The sequence below is a fragment of the Fukomys damarensis genome, unplaced genomic scaffold (assembly GCF_012274545.1).
Source record: "Fukomys damarensis isolate Sample0158 unplaced genomic scaffold, DMR_v1.0_HiC HiC_scaffold_1, whole genome shotgun sequence".
Classification (NCBI taxonomy): domain Eukaryota; kingdom Metazoa; phylum Chordata; class Mammalia; order Rodentia; family Bathyergidae; genus Fukomys; species Fukomys damarensis.
This window is the reverse complement of record NW_022900913.1, coordinates 41,081,405-41,098,238: the sequence shown is the minus strand read 5'-3', so window position 1 is coordinate 41,098,238 and position 16,834 is coordinate 41,081,405. Positions and strand designations below refer to the sequence as shown.

Sequence of the window (16,834 nt, the reverse complement as noted above, 5' to 3'; positions counted from 1 at the left end):
ACCAGTGAAAAAGAGGCTTTTTTCATTATTTTGTTCTGTAGATAATGTGAAATGGCAAATTATATACACTTCGGGGCACAGTGCTCTTTATGACTTCAGTGGTCTGAGTATGAGCAGGGAATACCTTCTTCCCCTGAAACTTTGCCTGGTCTTTTTATTTTGGACAGTATATTAATGAAAGCTTGGAAAGCAAATTCTGCAGTTTCAAGAAGAAACTGAAGGAGTTGATGACTGAAAATGATGATTGAAAACCAGAACCTGTAGTTGATTAGGAACCATACTCATAAATAATAGGAAAATAATAGAGTATGCCACCAAGATGCAAGAAAAGTAGAAAAAAGGAAAATATCTCTAGTATCCTCGTGTTCTATTTGGTACTATTTGTGTAAGTCTTACAAGGAAAATGGTTGTGTTCCTTAGTCCTTAGAACATGAACTGAGAAATAAGAACTTTGTTTATCATAAGAAGTAACTTTGGCCTATAAAGAAGGAGAGACTCTTCAAAGAGGGACATTTTTGTCCATAATTTTATCTTATTTAGCACCAGAAGCTTTTAGAGAGACTAGTCGAAGCTGTTTCTAGGTTTCATTGTTGAAAACTGATAGGTTTCCAACTGTATTCTTTTTTGTATTTTTAATAATTGGTTTTTAAGCTTTTTGTATTGCCAAATTCCTTAAGATTTAAAAAGTGTATTTTAAGTAAAAGTATTATGAGACAGAAGTTTTATTCTGTGCGTAAGATAATACTTCTTTTGTGACATTTTTCTTTTCCCACCAAAAGTGAGAAGTGAATGCTGTGCCTTTGTGCATCCTATTTCTAATGGAGGACAAGAAGCTATTTTCTTCAATGGCTGACTTCCAGAATTTTTGCCTGAATGTTTTTTGTCAAGTATATATTCCCTTCTTTAGGCCTTTCTATATAGAACCCACAAACATCGTCAATGTGAATGATGTCATTCAGAGGGTTAGTGACCATGCTTCTGCCATGAACAAGAGGATTCATTACTACAGCCGGCTTTCTACTCCTGCAGACAAGGCACTGGTAAGAGGCAAAGCATTACTAATTTTCTAAAGTTAAGTTGAAAAGAACAGCAAACAACACAAACCAGGGCAACTCCCAGTGATTGACCTTTTTGCGGATAATATTTCAAGGATAACATCATGCAAAATCAAAGATGGCAGTTAATATATGTCCTACATTTTAGGCTAGTTCATTCTGTCTTTTTTTGAAACAGAGTCTCACTTTGTAGTTCAGGCTGGCCTTGAACTCTTGACAGTCCTCCTGCCTCATTCTCCCAAGAGCTGGAATTACAGGCATGCACCACCACACCTGGCCTAGTTCTTTCTTATTTAGCCTGACATAGAGAAATTTGAATGCTTTCTCTCTCGTCAAGAGCCTGCTTTTTTTTTTTTAATTAAATTCTGTTTATCCCTAATTCCAAGAATTTGAAGAAGATTAATTACTTTTGAATTGTTGGCTTAGATCATTGATTATATGATTCTGGTCTCTTTCCATTCAATTTTTAAGTTTGAAACTACAAAGGAGACAGGTTTTTAGAAATGTTCTATGGGAGTAAGAAAGTGAAATACATTTATACATATATTTAGTATTTTCCTATTCAGCCTTATCCTTTTATAGATTTAAAAAAGAGAGTCAAATGACCTGATACTACAGTTTTAGGCCTTGCAGACCACTTAATTTCACAAGTTCTTTGTTTTATAGCCATTAAAAACATAAAAAACATTTGTAGGGAAGAAGCTGTAAATAAACAAATTAAAGGGCTGATTTGACCTGTGGACCATAATTTGTAGACTCTTGACCTTTAAAATCTATATTATCATTTTAGAATAAAAAATATTTAAGTACTTCGGTTGCCTATAAAAATGATCATATATACAATATTCAGAAACTTGAATCTTAAAGAAAACCAGGTACATTCTAGGAGTAAAAATATGATTTTAAAAATAGATGTTAATAAGAAGAGAGAAAGGAACAAGCATTCATTAGATGCAAAACTGGGCATCACTTGAACATAGGTATCTCATTTAATCCTTAGCAATAGCTGTGTGAAATAAGCATTATTATATTTTGGTCTTCCATATAAGAGAAACTGCCCTATTTAAGCGTGTGTGTCTGATTTGTTTCACTTAACATTATGGTTTCAAGGTACATCCATTTTCCTACAGATGACTCAAGTTTAGTCTTCACAGCAGAGGAGTACTCCATTGTATATAAATACCACATTTTCTTTATCCATTATTCTGTTGATGGACATAAAGACAGCTTCCAAGATTTAGCTACTATGAAGTATACTGGTGTAAACATGGATATGCATGTATCGCTGTAATATGGTATCTTTAACTGTTTGGAGAAGATACCTAGAAGGGGAATACCGAATCAAATGGAATTTCTAGTGTTAGTTTTTTTAAGGAATCTCCATACTGCATAGTGGTTTACTAGTTTACATTCCTACCAACAATGTAGGAGTTCTTCTTCCTTCCATAGCCTTGCCAGCATTTGTTATTTGATTTCTTGATGATAGTCTTCTTTCTGGAGTAATAAAAATATCTATTATTTTAATTTGCATTTCTCTAATAACTAGAGATATTGAACATTTTTTTCATGTATTTAGTGACCATTTGTACTGCTGAGAAGTATGTATAAATTTCATTTGTCCATTTTTTTTTATTGAGTCTTTCATTGGCAAGGAGTCTAAATTTTCTGAGTTCTTTATATATTCTAGGTATTTGTCCTCTAGCCACAGAATAGCTCACAAAAATTGTTTTCCCACTGTGTAGGTCAGTGATGGCAAACCTTTTAGAGACAACTGCCCAAACTAACCTGAGACCCACTTATTTATTTCTAAGTGCCAACACTTCAGTTAAACTTGAATACTGAGGGTTTAGTTTAGAAAAACCAACTCATACATTAACGTCTTTTGTCTTAAAAGAAAAACAATGCACATGCCATACATTTCAACACCACTAGTACAAGTTGTCTCTGCTGGTTGTTTCCTTTGCTGTTCAGAAGCTTTTTAATTTGATATGATCCATTTATTGATTCTTGTTATGATTTCTTGTACAATGGGAGTTCTATTCAGAAAGTCCTTGACTACATCTATGTCTTGCAGAGCTTTGCCTCTTTTATCTTCCAGTAGGTAAAGTGTTTCTGTTTTAACATTTAGATATTTGATTCCTTTTGATTTTAGTTTAATATGTGGTAAAAGATAAAGGTCTAGACTTAATCTTTTATATTTTGTTTTATTTCATTTCATTTGTTTTTGAGATAGGGTCTCACTATGTAGCTCAGGCTGATTTTTAATTTACTGTGTAGTCCAGGTGGGCCTCAAACTTGCAGCAATCCTTGCTAGGATTACTGGCAAGAGCTACCACACCATTGGCTGGCTAGGTTGGATCTTTTGCATGTGAATAGTCAGTTTTCCTAGCACCATTTACTGAAGAAGCTAGCTTTCATCTAGTGTCTGTGTTTGGCCCCTTTGCCAAAGGTCAAATAGCTGAACATGCCTAGGGTTTTTTCTGCATCCTCTGTTCTGTTGATCCATGTGTTTGTTTTGTGCCAGTCCAGTACCCTGCTATTTTTATCACTGTAGCTTGGTAATACTACTTACAGCCCAAGATCATATGGCCTCTTGCTTAGCCCTTGGTTTTGTTCTTCTCATTCCCTTCTAGTTCCGTATGAATTTTAGGGTTGTTTTCTTTGAGAAGACTCATTGATAGTATTGTGATTGGGATTGCATTAAATCTGTATGTTAGTTTTGGAAGTATGACCATTTTGACAATATTACTTCTTATCTGGGAACAGCACACCTTTCCATTTTCTGATGTGTTCTTTGCTCTGCTTTTTCAGAGCACTTTAGTTTTCATTGTAGAGGTATTTCACTGCCTTGGTTGGGTTAATTCCTGTGTACTTAATTTTTCTTGATACTGTTGTGAATAGTATTATTTTCCTAACTTCTCAGTGAGATTTTATAACCAAATAATAAGAGGCTAACAATAGTAACTACACTGTGTACCTTTATCTTCAAAGTAGTTATTCAATACCAGACATAAACCAACAAATTCTTACAAAAAAGAAAAGGACAGGGCTAGGGATTTAGGTCAGTGGTGCCTGCCTCACAAGTGTAAGGTCCTGAGTTCGATCCCTGGTACCAAAAAATAAATATATAAAAAAAGAAAAGGACAATAGCACAAACATTCTTTTCAAGTAAATAAGATAAACTATTAGTATAAATGATAAAAATTAGCATATATATATTGAAATATTTTAAAAACAACAGAAAATGTAATTTAGGAAGTATCTTAACTTCTCCCTATTTCCTGTTTATCTGTCATCTATTTTGCTCTATTTGTATTGTGTGCTTCTCATGTAAGAAATTCCATGCGATACTTGAGGTTGTGTGTCTGACTTATTTCACTTAACATTATGTTCTCAAGTTTCAAGTGAGATCATTATAGGTACAAGAACACTATTAATTTTTGTGTGTTGATTTTTATAACCTGCTTCATTACAGAATTTGATTATTAGTTCTAGGAGTCTTTTGGTGGAATTTTTTGGATCTGCTATATAAAGGATCATGTCACCTATGAATGATAATTTCACTTCTTCCTTTCCTATACATATCCTATTTCTTTCTTTGCCTCATTGCTAGCAAATATCTGAGTACTATATTGAACAAGACTAAGGATAGTGGACATCCTTGCCTTTTCCTGATTTTTCTGGAAAAGCTTTCAATCCCCCCACCCCTTTAATATGATACTGGCAGTAAGTTTGTCATAAATGGCTTTTATCAGATGGAGATAAGGTCTTTCTATACCTATCTTCTTCAGGGTTTCTATGAGTAGATGTTGGATTTTTGTCAAAGGTTTTTCTGCATCTCTTGAGATAAATGTGTTATTTGTCCTTCCGTTTATGTAATGTATAATTTATTGATTTGCCAGTGTTGAACCCATCTTTGCATCCCTAATGATGAAGCCTATTTGGTCATGATGTGTGATCTTTTTTATTTGTTGTATTCTGTTTACTACTATAGCTTGCATAAATTTCTTCTATCTTTTTTGTTTATTGAGACAAGGTCTTGTTATGTATCCCAGCCTGGGCTTGAACTCACCATGTAGCCCAGTCTGGCCTCAAATTTGCAGTGATCCTCCTGCTTCAAGTGCTGGGATAACAGGTGTGCACAAATATGCCCAGTTTTCTATCTTTAAAATTATTGCTTTGACCTTTCCTTAAGCCAATTTAGTTCCCCTTTTTCTTCTGTTAACCAAAGCGTTTTAAAAACTAGTATATTTTAGGCCAGTAGTGGTAGTACATATCTATAATCCCAGCTACTCAGGAGGTTGAGGCAGGAGGAAGATCACAGTTCAAGGCCAGTCTGGGCAACTTAGTGAGATTCTGCCACAAAATAAAAATGACTGGGGATATAGCTCTGTCATAGAGTACCCCTGGGTTCCAATCCTAGTATAAAACAAAACAGACTATTTTTATTATTCCTTTCTTTGTTATCCATTGATTCCTCTGCTCTTTATAGTCTAAGGTACTTGCTTGTCTCTTTGGGGTTTTTTGTTTGTTTGTTTGTTTGTTACCAGGGATCGAATTCAGGACCTTATTGCAAAGCAGGCAGAGGAACCACTGGGCTAAATCCCTGGTGCTGCCTGTCACTTTGTTAAGACCACCCTGGCATTGGAGTTCAGTCACTGCTTGGTTTTTGAAATTCCCCTTACTTAAGGTCAGTCACCTCCATCTAGATTCATTTAACCTCACCTTTTGCTGGCTCTTTTTCTTCCTTTCACGAAGAGAAAACTATTTTGACAGTTGCATAAATTTTGCTTCTTAAGATCTACTACATTTGAAAAAGAAGTTTTAGTTCACTAATCAGGGATGCGTATAGTTTATGTGTTCATATTTAGAAATGTGTCTAGAATCAAGTACTATGATCTTTAGAAAATACCCTATTTTCTATTTTGCATATTTACTGGTTCTCATATTGCTGGGGTTTTTTTCCCCACTAGATTGCTCCAGACCATGTAGTTCCAGCTCCAGAAGAGTGCTACGTGTATAGTCCTTTGGGTTCTGCTTATAAACTTCAGAGTTGTACTGAAGGGTATGGCAAAAACACCAGTTTAGTGACCATGTGAGTAAAAGTACTTTGGGGAGCATTATATAAACTGTATATGAATGAAAACTACTATTTTACTTAAAATTTTTGAACAAACACCCTATTTTTACTGCTGTTATCCTCTTTTCAGTTTCATGATTTGGAATACCATGATGGGAACATCTATACTAAGTATTCCATGGGGCATAAAACAGGTAATATAATTTTTCAGCGTATTTTTCTTTTTCTTTTTTATTTATTTATTTATTTTTTCTTAGTACCAGGGATTGAACTTGGGACCTTGTGCTTACAAAGCAGGCAGTGGCACCACTGGGCTAAATTCAGCATATTTTTATTTGAAATTTTTTTCTTTATAAGTGTTATGATAAATCTATATAAAATGAAAGAAAAAAATGTATTTAGTCTTCCATTAATTGTCAGTTCTTAGCATGTTTACTTAGGGTAAAAATGTAATTGCATGTAGATTTAATCTTATATGATGATATATGTTGCTCTATATTTTTTAAATAGGCTGGATTTACTACTGGAATTTGTGTCATCACGCTAATGGGCCTTTTAACACTTTATTGCTGCTACAGGGTTGTGAAATCAAGGAGTATGATAGGTAAGAATTTGATATAGTAAAAATAGATTATTGATATAAGTATTAAGAACTTATTTCCCAGTGAGGAACATTGCAGTGTATGTATTCCACATGAGTGTCAACTGACTGCTTTGTACTAAAGATCTACTTTTCTCATTCATGGCTTTCGTCTGAACTGATCTATTAATGTATTAATGGCTGCCTTTCAAATTAAGAGAGGCTAGGAGTTCTTTGCAGAATGCATTCATTTTGGTGTTAGTTTCTTCACAAGAATAATTTAAAAACAACATTTTTAAAATAATGCCTTTGATTCTCCATGCGTCAGGAGTCCAGAAAAAAGCAGGGGTAGCAATCTTATTCTCAGATAAAGTAAATTTCAAACCAAAACTCATTAAGAGAGACAAAGAAGGACACTACATCCTTGTAAAGGGAACAATTCAAGAGGAAGAGCTGACAATCATAAACATATATGCACCAAATACAAATGCCCCCAACTATATAAAACAAATATTAAGTAACATGAAAAACCAAATAAGCACTAATACAATTGTAGTGGGGGATTTAAATACCCCACTATCACAAATTGACAGATCTACTAGGCAGAAAATCAACAATGAAATAATAGAACTGAACCAAGCTTTGGAACACATGGACTTAATAGATGTTTATAGAGTATTCCACCCCCAAAAACCAGAATATACATTCTTTTCGGCTGCACATGGATCATTCTCCAAAATAGACCACATACTGGCTCACAAAACAGGTCTAAATAAATGCAAAAAAATTGAAGTCATCCCCTGTTTATTATCAGATCATAGTGCAATCAAACTAGACATCAATAGCACAAGAAACTATAGAAACTTCACAAGCACATGGAAACTGAACAACACTCTCCTAAACAATCAATGGATTACAGAGGAAATTAAAGAAGAAATTAGACAGTTTTTACAAATAAATGAGAATGCCAATACAACATACAGGAATCTTTGGGACACAATGAAAGCAGTTCTACGTGGAAAATTCATAACATTGAATGCCCACACTAGGAAAACAGAGCGGGCTCAAATAAACAACTTAACGATGAAACTTAGACTCCTAGAAAAACAAGAGCAAGAAAAACCCAAAGCTCGAACAAGAGAGGAAATTATAAAGATCCGAGCAGAAATCAATGCAATTGAAATTAAGAAAACGATACAAAAAATAAATGAAACAAAGAGCTGGTTTTTTGAAAGAATAAATAAAATTGACAAACCCTTAGCTAATCTTATCAAAAAAAGGAAAGAAAAGGCTCAGATCCATGCAATTAGGAATGAAAAAGGCGAAGTCACAACAGATCCGAAAGAAATCCAGAGGATCATGAACACCTACTTTGAGAACCTGTACTCTAATAAAATGGAAAACACAGAAGAAATGGACAGATTTCTAGATACTTATGAATTACCAAAGTTGAACGAAGAAGATAAAAACATTTTAAACACCCCAATCACAATCAGTGAAATTGAAAATGTAATTAAAAACTTACCAACAAAGAAAAGCCCAGGCCCTGATGGATTCACTGCTGAATTTTACAAGACATTTAGAGAAGAACTACTACCATTACTCTTCAAACTTTTCAATGAAATTGAAAGAGAAGCTATACTTCCAAATTCATTCCTGGAAGCAAGTATCACTCTGATTCCCAAACCAGAGAAAGATACAACCAAAAAGGAGAACTACAGACCAATCTCCTTAATGAATATAGATGCAAAAATCCTTAATAAGATACTAGCAAACAGAATACAGAGGATTATTAAGAAGATCATCCATCATGACCAAGTCGGATTTATTCCAGAGATGCAAGGGTGGTTCAACATACGAAAGTCAGTGAATGTAATACATTATATTAACAAAGTCAAGGACAAAAACCATATGATCCTCTCAATAGATGCAGAAAAAGCATTTGATAAAATTCAACACCCATTCATGATAAAAACCCTGCAAAAAATTGGAATAGATGGTCTATACCTCAATTTAATAAAGGCTATTTATGAAAAACCATCAGCCAACATCATATTGAATGGCCAAAAACTGAAAACCTTCATGTTAAAATCAGGAACAAGACAAGGATGCCCACTATCGCCACTTCTCTTCAATATAGTTCTGGAAACATTAGCCACAGCAATTAGACAAGAGAAAGAAATTAAAGCAATAAAGATAGGAAAGGAAGAAGTTAAACTATCATTATTTGCTGATGATATGATACTCTACATTGAAGATCCAAAAAACTCCACCAAAAAACTTCTAGACTTAATTGACAGATTCAGTAAAGTATCTGGATACAAGGTGAATACCCAAAAATCAATAGCCTTTCTATACACAAATAACAGACAGACAGAAAGAGAAATAAGGGAAAAAATTCCTTTTACAATAGCATCCAAAAAAATGAAGTATCTAGGAATCAATCTAACAAAAGAAACAAAAGATCTCTACACTGAAAACTACAGCACTCTGAAAAAAGAAATCGAAGAGGATATAAAAAAATGGAAAGATATCCCCTGCTCCTGGGTAGGAAGAATCAACATAGTGAAAATGGCCATACTACCGAAACTGCTATATACATTCAATGCAATGCCAATTGAAATTCCAACACTATATTTCACAGAACTAGAAAAAAGAATCCAAAAATTCATTTGGAACCACAAGAGACCTAGAATAGCAAAAGCCATTATAGGCAACAGTCACATGGCACCAGGTGTAACAATTCCCAATTTGAAACTATACTACAAAGCCACTGTGATAAAATCAGCATGGTACTGGCAAAGAAATAGGCCTGAGGATCAATGGAACAGACTGGAAGACACAAAAACAAATGCAGATGTACTCAGCTACCTCATCTTCGACAAAGGAGCTCACCATCCTCAGTGGAGGAAAGATAGCCTCTTTAATAAATGGTGTTGGAAAAACTGGATATCAACCTGTCACAGATTAAAATTAGACCCTTATCTTTCGCCATGCACTAAATTAAAATCCAAATGGATTAAAGATCTAAATATTAAAACAGAAACATTAAACTTGCTGGAAAGTAAGTTAGGCAGAACTCTGGAAGACATTGGTATAGGAAAAGACTTTATGAACAAATCCTCAGTAGCACGGGAACTAGCAGAAAGAATCAACAACTGGGATCTCATCTTACTAAAAAGCTTCTGTACTTCAAAAGAAACCATTAGCAGAACTAAGAGACAATCTACAATGTGGGAAAAAATTTTTACCAGCTGTACCTCAGACAAAGGACTATTATCAAGGATATATAAAGAACTCAAAACAATCAGTCCCCCCAAATATAAAGACCCGATCCAAAAATGGGCATCCGAAATGAACAGACATTTCTCATACAAAGAAGTGAAAGCAGCAAGAAAATATATGAAAAAATGTTCCACATCACTGGTCATTCGAGAGATGCAGATGAAAACAACACTGAGATTCCACCTCACCCCACAAAGAATGGCTGCTATCAAGAAATCACACAATAACAAATGTTGGCGGGGTTGTGGGGAGAAAGGAACCCTCCTCCATTGTTGGTGGGAGTGCAGACTAGTGCAACCACTATGGAAATCAATATGGAGATACCTCAAAGAGCTTGGACTGGAGGTTCCATTTGACCCAGCCATCCCTCTGTTGGGTATCTTTCCAAGAGAACTAAAAGAATCATATCACAGAGAAGTATGTGCACCCATGTTTATAGCGGCACAGTTTGTAATAGCTAAATCTTGGAAACAACCTATTTGCCCATCCGTTGGAAACTGGATAAAGAAGATGTGGTTTTTCTATAAAATGGAATATTACTCAGCCATAAAGAGCGAGAGAATAGATTCATTCATAGGAAAATGGATACATATTGAAGATATACTCCTAAGTGAAATAAATAAGTCCCACATGTGTAAATACCAAATAGTTTCCCTGGTGTGAATATTCTGCAACAATGCATAAGATTCTAATAAGATTACTGACATTTAGAAATGGGAGGAAAGGAGCTAAAGGTGTAGGGAAGGTGTGATACGTAGGGGAAGAACAAAAAGGGAAAAGAAAAAAATGTGAGAGAATGAAAAGATGAAAATAAAGTGTTTGTAGATGGGGAGGGGAGGAGGGGGTGAAGGGAGGGCAGAGGTAAGGGGAAAAAAATGAGAATCAAGACTTGCCATGTAAAGGTACATGATCCCAACAATGAATGTAACTGTACTGTATCCCTAAATGTACCAATAAACTCAATAAAAAAAAATAAAAATAAAAAAAATAAATAAAATAATGCCTTTGATAAAATTATATAAGAATTCTGAGATTTTTATCAGTTATTGGTGATTTGTATTGACCTATGCTTACTAAAAGACCTAAATGTTAGAATCTCTTAAAATCAGAAATTATACTACAAAATATGAAAAGTTTTATGAATACACTTTTCCTCATTTTTAAAAAAAATAAATAAAATAATGCCTTTGATACAATTAAATAAGAATTCTGAGATTTTTATCAGTTATTGGTGATTTGTATTGACCTATGCTTACTAAAAGACCTAAATGTTAGAATCTCTTAAAATCAGAAATTATACTACAAAATATGAAAAGTTTTATGAATACACTTCTTTCCTCATTTATAAAAAATTCCAAGTTGGGGAAACTTCCTTTCTCCCTCCCTGCCTCTCTTCCTTTATCCCCAGGATCTCACTGTGTTGCTGAGGAGTCTGATCTTGAATTTATAAGCTCAAACTGGGATTAGAGGTGCACCACCATGCATGGCTGTTGGATTAGCAAAACATCTTTTTAAGCTGTTTTAAAGTGGTTTAGGGTATAAATAGACATGTGTGATTTTGTTCACTCTTAGCATGTATAAACTCACAGACCAGGCTTTAGCTCTAGTATTTTTCTGTCTCTACTAAGAAGCTTCTTCCTTTACATTAATCAAAACTACTTTTAGTCACTTGGGGGATATTGTTTAAAAGTCTTAGGAGAAGATTCATTCTAGTTCCCAGTAAGGAGTTCATTTATCCTTTGGTTTCAGTTTTGATTGAACTTGGAGGACTTCTTTAAATATATGCAATAAGGGTGTATGTTAATTCAGGGTCTCTTAAAATGAGAACAGAGCATCCAGTAAACTCTCTTCATAACTATTAAAGAACAGGTAATGCTCATATTATGTAAACTAGTCCACACAATTTAAAAGATGAACTTGTATCAATTCATTTTACAAAGTCAAAACAACCCTAACACAAAGCCTGACAGTACCAAAAAGAAAGAGTTGTAAATTTTGTTTTTTAATTATCAAATAGAATCAATGAGGTGTCAAAAGAATAATACTATATGTCTAATATATGGTTTATTCCTGTAAGGCAAAGATATTTTATTATTGATAAATCTAACAGTTCACCACGTAAACAAATTAAAGAAAAAAATCTACAATTACATTAGTAGATACCAAAAAAGATATTTAATAGAGTTCAGTACCTAGTCCTCATTAAAACTCTAAGCAAAAGGCACTACTTCAATATATTGTCTGTTTATCCCCAAACCAGTACCAGCATCATTCCAAAGTGATAAAATGCTAAATTACAGTAAAAAACAAAACCAAGAATGCTCATAATTAGAGTTTTTGGAGATGTGTACTATGAAAATGCAGCAAAAAAATAATATAAAAAGCAGAAAAGACTTCAATTTATGAGCAAAAAGATAATTGGAAATGCTGTCACTAGTACTACTACAATTAATAAGTGATTAACAAGGAAGAATAAATTAGCAACATATAAGGATAAAAAATGATAGCTGTGAACAATGAAAAAACGTGCCATGTTATCAAGAAGATTTAGTATCATTTAAAATGTCACATATATAAATTCAATTTTATTTCAATGAAAATTCATTTCAGACCTCAGTAAAAATAACAATATGAAAAAATGAATGCCCAAGCAGAGCCAAGAAAATTATGATAAAGAAAGGTATGGGTGAATCAAACTTCAGGTGCTAAGATACACTATGTTAGTAATAGCCAAAAAAATAATCAGAATGTTAGAATAGGAACATAACCTCAAATTGAGTAAGAATTTAATGTATTTGGTGTCTATTCAACTTATACATTTTGAAAAACAACTTTTATGGCTGGCACCTTATACAAAAATGTATTCCAGGTAACTTAAAGACTTAGAAATGGGGAAAAAAAAAACCCATAAAATATTAGAAGAAAATTTAAGAAGTTGTACATTTAATCTTCATTCTTTTAATTACGTTAAATTTCAACAAATTCTTGGGCTGGAAGTATAGTTCCATGGTAGATTGTATCTTTATTATACACATAGCCCCGGGTTTAAGCAACAGTACCAAATTTTAAAAAAGAGAGAGGAGGAGAATTGTTAAATTTATTTCTAAGAATTATATTAATTTATCCTGATTTTGATCCTTGGTACCAAAAAAGAAAGAATTATATTAATTTATATGGTTGTCAGCTTAAATAACTAAGACTGCTTTTGTGAAGCTTGCTGTTATTTTTTATGTTCCCATATTTGTTTTGTTTGCTTTAATGCCTGCAGCATGGCATGTGTTTTTTTTTCTTAAAGATTGCAAACATACATGACAACAAGAAATGAAGATACGAAATAAAAATTTCAACTATACATATATATGACAGCAAAAAAGGATATGAAATAAAAATTTATACAACACAGACTGATAATACAAATACATTATTAGTTTGATATGATCTTCAAACATTATATGTTCTTTCTCATTTTCTTTTCGTATATTTTTGAAATAATGTATTTATAAATAAAACAAGGTTACGTATTATAGTTGAGAAACTGTCCTCAAAATTTTATGATTTATTAACTCCTTGGTTTTATTAATTTGATAAATAACATATGCTTGTTGATTATATCACTTACATTTTCTAACAAAACTTCCCACAGAAAATATACTTATATTTGAAATCCAAAAACAACTGAGTTCACATTTTTAATATCAGTATTTTTCTATTTCTATTTTATTATATCCCATACTTATTTTTATTATATTTTTATAAGCATAATGATAGAATTTAACTTCAATACATATGTAATATTCTTCCCAAACAAATGATTATGAATTAAATCAAGCATGTAATTTAGAGAAATCATAAGGTTGCCAGATAAACTATCGATATGCCAAATGTGCAAAATCCTACCACATTCATGACCATGTTTCTCATTTAATAGTGCACACATATGTGTAAAAACACCCCCCACACATATACACAATGCGTATTTTCTACAATACAATATATACTTTGGTAATAAAACAGTGCAGTGTTGTATGGAATGTTTGTGATTTGTGTGATTTGAGAAAAACAAATATCATCTTTGAGGTAGTTGGAGAATTTGTAATATGTACCAAATACTGAATGATATTAATGATTTATTATCCATTTATTTAAGTATAGTTATGATAAAATTTACTTAGAATTAATATTTGTTATCAGTAGAAAATAGGTACAAAGATATATTGATAACATAACAAAATTTGCCTTAAATTTCTAACCAAACAAGCTGTAGTGACAGAAAAGGAAGTTTGCAGAAGGCAGACATGAGAGAGGAGAATGACAGATGGACCTTAATACTTTTCGTACTATTCATATATATAGATTTCATAAATTCTCAAATAAAAAAGCAAAATGAGAACCAAAATAACTCATCAATTTGGTAGACCAACATATAATGACAAAGATTAATATGTTGATAAATTTTAAAAATATGAAATGTAAAGCCTGAGATTTAGCTCAATAGTGCTCCACCTGCCTAGCCAGAGCAATGTGCTGAATTTAATCCCCAGCACCAGGGAAAGAAAAAGAAAAGAGAAAAGGAGCATATGAGCTTTCTAACATAATAGATTGAAAAGAAATTATTTGCTATCTCTTCCTCTTGAATTGTTTCCTTCACAAGGATGTAGTGGCCTTCTTTGTCTCTTTCATTCAGTTTAGGTTTGAAATTTACTTTGTGAATAAGATTGCTACCTCTGCTTTTTTCTGGGCTCCTGTTGCATGAAGTTTTCTGTCCTTTCACTTTCAGTCTATGGGCTTCTTTTTGCACTAGGTGTGTCTTGTATACAACATATTATTGGATTCTGTTTCTTAATCCATTCTTCCAATCTGTTTCTCTTGATTGGTGAATTGAGGCCATTGATATTGATGGTTATAATTGATATGTACTAACTTATTATTCTCATGTTTTTTTCACCTTCTCCTTTTAGTTTCTTACCTTACCTATTTGATTTGCTCTGTTGGGCCTCATGGTGTTGTTACCTTCATTGTCTTTTTCTAGGATATTGTTTAGAATTCCTTGTAGTGCTAGTTTGGTATTCATGAAATTTCTCAGGTGTTCTTTGTCATGGAAGTATCTTATTTCCCCATCCATTTTGAAAGAAAGTTTTGCAGGATATATCAGTCTAGGTTGGAGGTTGTTTTCTTTTAGTAATTGAAATGTCACATTTCAGGCTCTCCTTAACCCTAAGGGTTTGTGTTGAAAAGTCTGCTGTTATTCTGATGGGCTTTCCTTTGCATGTGATTTGTTTCTTATCTCTTACTGCTTGTAGTATTTTGTTCTTCTTTTGGGTTTCTGGGATTTTAATTATTGTATGAATAGGTTTAGATTTTTTTTTTTTTTTTTTTGATCACAGCTAGTTGGGAGCCCTATATGCCTCACTTATCTCTATGTCAAATTCTTCCCCTCTGTTTGGGAAGTTTTCTATAATTAATTCTGTGAACAGCTTTTTTTAACTCATTTGCATTTTCTCCTGCTACTTCTTGGATTCCTATCAATCTTATGTTATTCTTCTTTGCATCTTCTAAGCGTTGTTGGATAAATTTCTCATGATCCCCTACTGTTTTTAAAAGACCTCTTTTTTCATGGTCACTGACTGCAATTTTATCTTCTATATCTGAGATTCTATCTTCGGACTCTTATTCTGTTGCGAACACTCTCAATGGAGTTTTTAATCTCCTGGATATCTGCTTGAATCTGCCCTGTGGATTCCATTTCTTTCTTATATTGGGCATTTATTGTTTCCATTTCTTTCTTATGCTGAGCATTCATGGCTTCTATCATGGTCCTGAGCTCAGCTATTTTCCTCAGTTTCTGTTTTAGAGTCTCAAATTATAACTGTCATTTTGCTCATCATCTCGATGATTATCTGGGAAATTACTTCTGTTTTAAATTTCTCTAGAGCCTGATTGATCAGTTTTGTTACTTCCTGTGCTTTGAGTTCAGGGTGTCCTGATGGTTCACTGTCAACTTCTCATTCTCATTTGCCCCACTGTTTGCCATTGGTGAACTGGATGTCTGTCCCTGTTGCTTAAGCGTTTTCTCATTTTTACTATTGTTGTTGGGTTGTCCTTAGTTTAACTTTTAGGTTATTACTTAAATCTTCCTGATATAGTTGGGCTTCAGCCCATGGGTCTCTGATGACTCATAGACATTCTCATTTTCATAGTACCGAAGAAAACAGCTCATTGAATCAATCACAATCCTTTATCCTAATTGATACAATCAGCACCACAATATGATCAAACACAACTTGCAAATTGACCACATGTGATAGTCATCAGTCTATCACCTTCAAACCATGTGAATTAAATTAAAATCAAGAAGCAATCAAAATATGTTTGCACTGAATAAACTTTTCAATAAAAAATTATATTAATTTATATGGTTATCACCGTAAATAAATAAGACTGCTTTTGTGAAGCTTGCTGTTATTTTTTGTGTTCCCATATTTGTTTTGTTTGCTTTAATGCCTACAGAATGGCATGTTTTTGTGTTATTTGTTCATATTCCTTTTCTCAATCTTTTATTGCTTTTATAAATCTGCTAAGCTCTTTGTGTAATATTGGCATTAACTTTTATTTGTAATTTTTTAATACATTTTTTCATTCAGTATTTGAATGGCTTTTGTATTGTGAACTTATTTTTCCTATATTTTCCATTGTAATTTCTGTTTATTTGGTTGATAGAAAAGGTAATTTTCATGTTCTATTTCTATTTCTATGGTTTTTTTTTTGTTGTTGTTGTTTTCTGTTTTTTTGTTGGGTTTTTTTTTTTTTTTTTTTTTTTTTTTTTCTCCTTCATTT

The 16,834-nt window shown here is 33.0% G+C and overlaps 1 protein-coding gene across 6 annotated transcripts in view; it reads left to right on the top strand.

Annotated features, from left to right (window-relative positions):
• Slc38a9 (solute carrier family 38 member 9) overlaps positions 1 to 16,834 on the top strand; it is an 82,660-nt gene that overhangs the window by 28,199 nt on the left and 37,627 nt on the right. For 4 of the 6 annotated variants that reach the window (XM_010626881.2, XM_010626882.3, XM_010626885.3 and 1 more), the window contains 4 exons: positions 908 to 1,040; positions 6,029 to 6,150; positions 6,266 to 6,329; positions 6,646 to 6,739. In XM_010626881.2, coding sequence (XP_010625183.1) covers positions 908 to 1,040; positions 6,029 to 6,150; positions 6,266 to 6,329; positions 6,646 to 6,739 — 413 coding nt within the window. Of the gene's footprint in view, positions 1 to 779; positions 1,041 to 6,028; positions 6,151 to 6,265; positions 6,330 to 6,645; positions 6,740 to 16,834 lie in introns of all 6 variants that reach the window. The other 2 variants (XM_010626884.3, XM_010626883.3) reach the window with 1 other exon arrangement.